General features: G+C 42.0%; 1 protein-coding gene across 1 annotated transcript; it reads left to right on the top strand.

Annotated features, from left to right (window-relative positions):
- Positions 1-651: 651 nt before the first annotated feature.
- LOC123792293 (olfactory receptor 7A17-like) lies at positions 652-1,614 on the top strand. Its single transcript, XM_045797465.2, has one exon. It carries the CDS (start codon positions 676-678, stop codon positions 1,612-1,614), a length of 939 nt encoding a protein of 312 aa, XP_045653421.1. The 5' UTR covers positions 652-675.
- The last annotated feature ends 203 nt before the right edge of the window (positions 1,615-1,817 follow it).

Genomic DNA, 1,817 nt, shown 5'->3' with positions numbered 1-1,817 from the left:
TCTGTTTTTGTGCCAGTACCATGCTGTCTTGGCGATCCCAGCTTTGTAGTATAGCTTGAAATCAGGCAATGTGATGCCCCCAGCTTTGTTTTTCTTTTTCAATATTTCCTTGTCATTTCGGGCTCTTTTCTGGTTCCACACAAATTTAAGGGCTGTTTGTTCCAGTTCTTTGAAAAATGGCATTGGTATTTTGATCAGGATGGCATTGGAGAAGGAAGGGAAAAATGAAGGGGAGAAAAACAGGGGGAGATGAACCACGAGAGACTATGGACTCTGGGAAACAAACGGAGGATTTTAGGGGGGAGGGAGGTGGGGAGATTGGCTAGCCCAGTGATGGGTATTAAGGAGGGTATGTATTGCATGGAGCACTGGGTGTTATATGCAAACAATGAATCATGGAACACTACATCAAAAGCTAATGATCTACTGTATGGTGAGTAACATATCATAATAATAAAAACAAAGAAAATAAAACAACAACAACAAAAAAACAAACCAGAGTCTCAACTCCTCAATCCATTCCTAGAACTAGTTTATAGACTGGTTATACTCCCCCAAACTTATTCTATTAACCTTTCTCCTTGCCTTCCCTATCGGGACCTTCAGCATTTTACCAGGGTAACTGTGGCTACATTTGCATTACTTTGTCTCTTTTCCCTCAGTTTCATCAGCTACATGGAACCAGAAAATCAAACATGTGTTTCAGAATTTATCCTCCTGGGGCTCTCAGAACAGGTATTACTACAGCCCCTTGTCTTTGGACTGTTCCTGTCCATGTACCTGGTCACTTTCGTTGGGAACCTGCTCATCATCCTGGCCATTATCACTGACCCTCACCTCCACACCCCCATGTACTTCTTCCTCTCTAACCTGTCCTTTGCTGACATCTGTTTCACCTCCACCACCGTCCCCAAGATGCTGCTGAACATCCAGACACAGAATAAAGTCATTACCTATGCAGGATGCATCACCCAAGTATACTTCTTCATGCTTTTTGGAGATCTGGATAACTTCCTCCTGACTGTGATGGCATATGACCAGTTTGTAGCCATCTGTCATCCCCTCCACTACATGGTCATCATGAACCCCTGGCTCTGTGGGCTCCTGCTTATGGCATCCTGGATCATGACTGCCCTGCAGTCCTTGTCACAGAGCTTAATGGTTTTGAGACTCTCTTTTTGTAATGATTTGGAAATCCCTCACTTTTTCTGTGAACTTAATCAGCTGGTACAACTTGCTTCTTCTGACACCTTTCTCAACGATGTAGTGATGTATCTTGGTACTGGATTTGTAGGTGTTCTTCCACTCACTGTAATCCTCTTCTCTTACTCTAAGATTGTATCTTCTATTTTGAGAATTTCATCAGTTGAAGGCAAGTGTAAAGCATTTTCCACGTGTGGGTCTCACCTCTCAGTTGTCTCCTTGTTCTACTGCACAGCCCTTGGGGTGTATCTTAGTTCTGCTGCTACACAAAACTTCAGGGCAAGTGCAGTGGCCTCAGTGATGTACACGGTGGTCACCCCCATGCTGAACCCTTTTATCTACAGTCTTAAAAACAAGGACATAAAGCAAGCCCTTAAAAAACTCTTCAGCCAAGAAACATTCTCTACATAGGGGTATTACTTGTATGAAGATAGAGACCTGAACATGAGTAACAATCCTCAAAACTCTAGAAGACCTAAATCATGGTAATGTTATCATCTCACAGAATGATAATCTGCAATTTATGTTATCTCAAGGATTCAGTCTCTTTAATTTTTCACACATTGTAAGTAACGGTTTCTTCTGTATTTTATTTAAAATTTTGACCTCTCACT

The sequence above is a fragment of the Ursus americanus genome, chromosome 14 (assembly GCF_024610735.1).
Source record: "Ursus americanus isolate L20-20 chromosome 14, mUrsAme1.1.p, whole genome shotgun sequence".
NCBI lineage: Eukaryota > Metazoa > Chordata > Mammalia > Carnivora > Ursidae > Ursus > Ursus americanus.
Note: the sequence above shows the minus strand (reverse complement) of the source record. Positions and strands in the feature narration are given on the sequence as shown.

Excerpts from the sequence above, each read along its gene's own strand:
- LOC123792293 (XM_045797465.2), top strand. The coding sequence starts at position 676 with ATGGAACCAGAAAATCAAACATGTGTTTCAGAATTTATCCTCCTGGGG.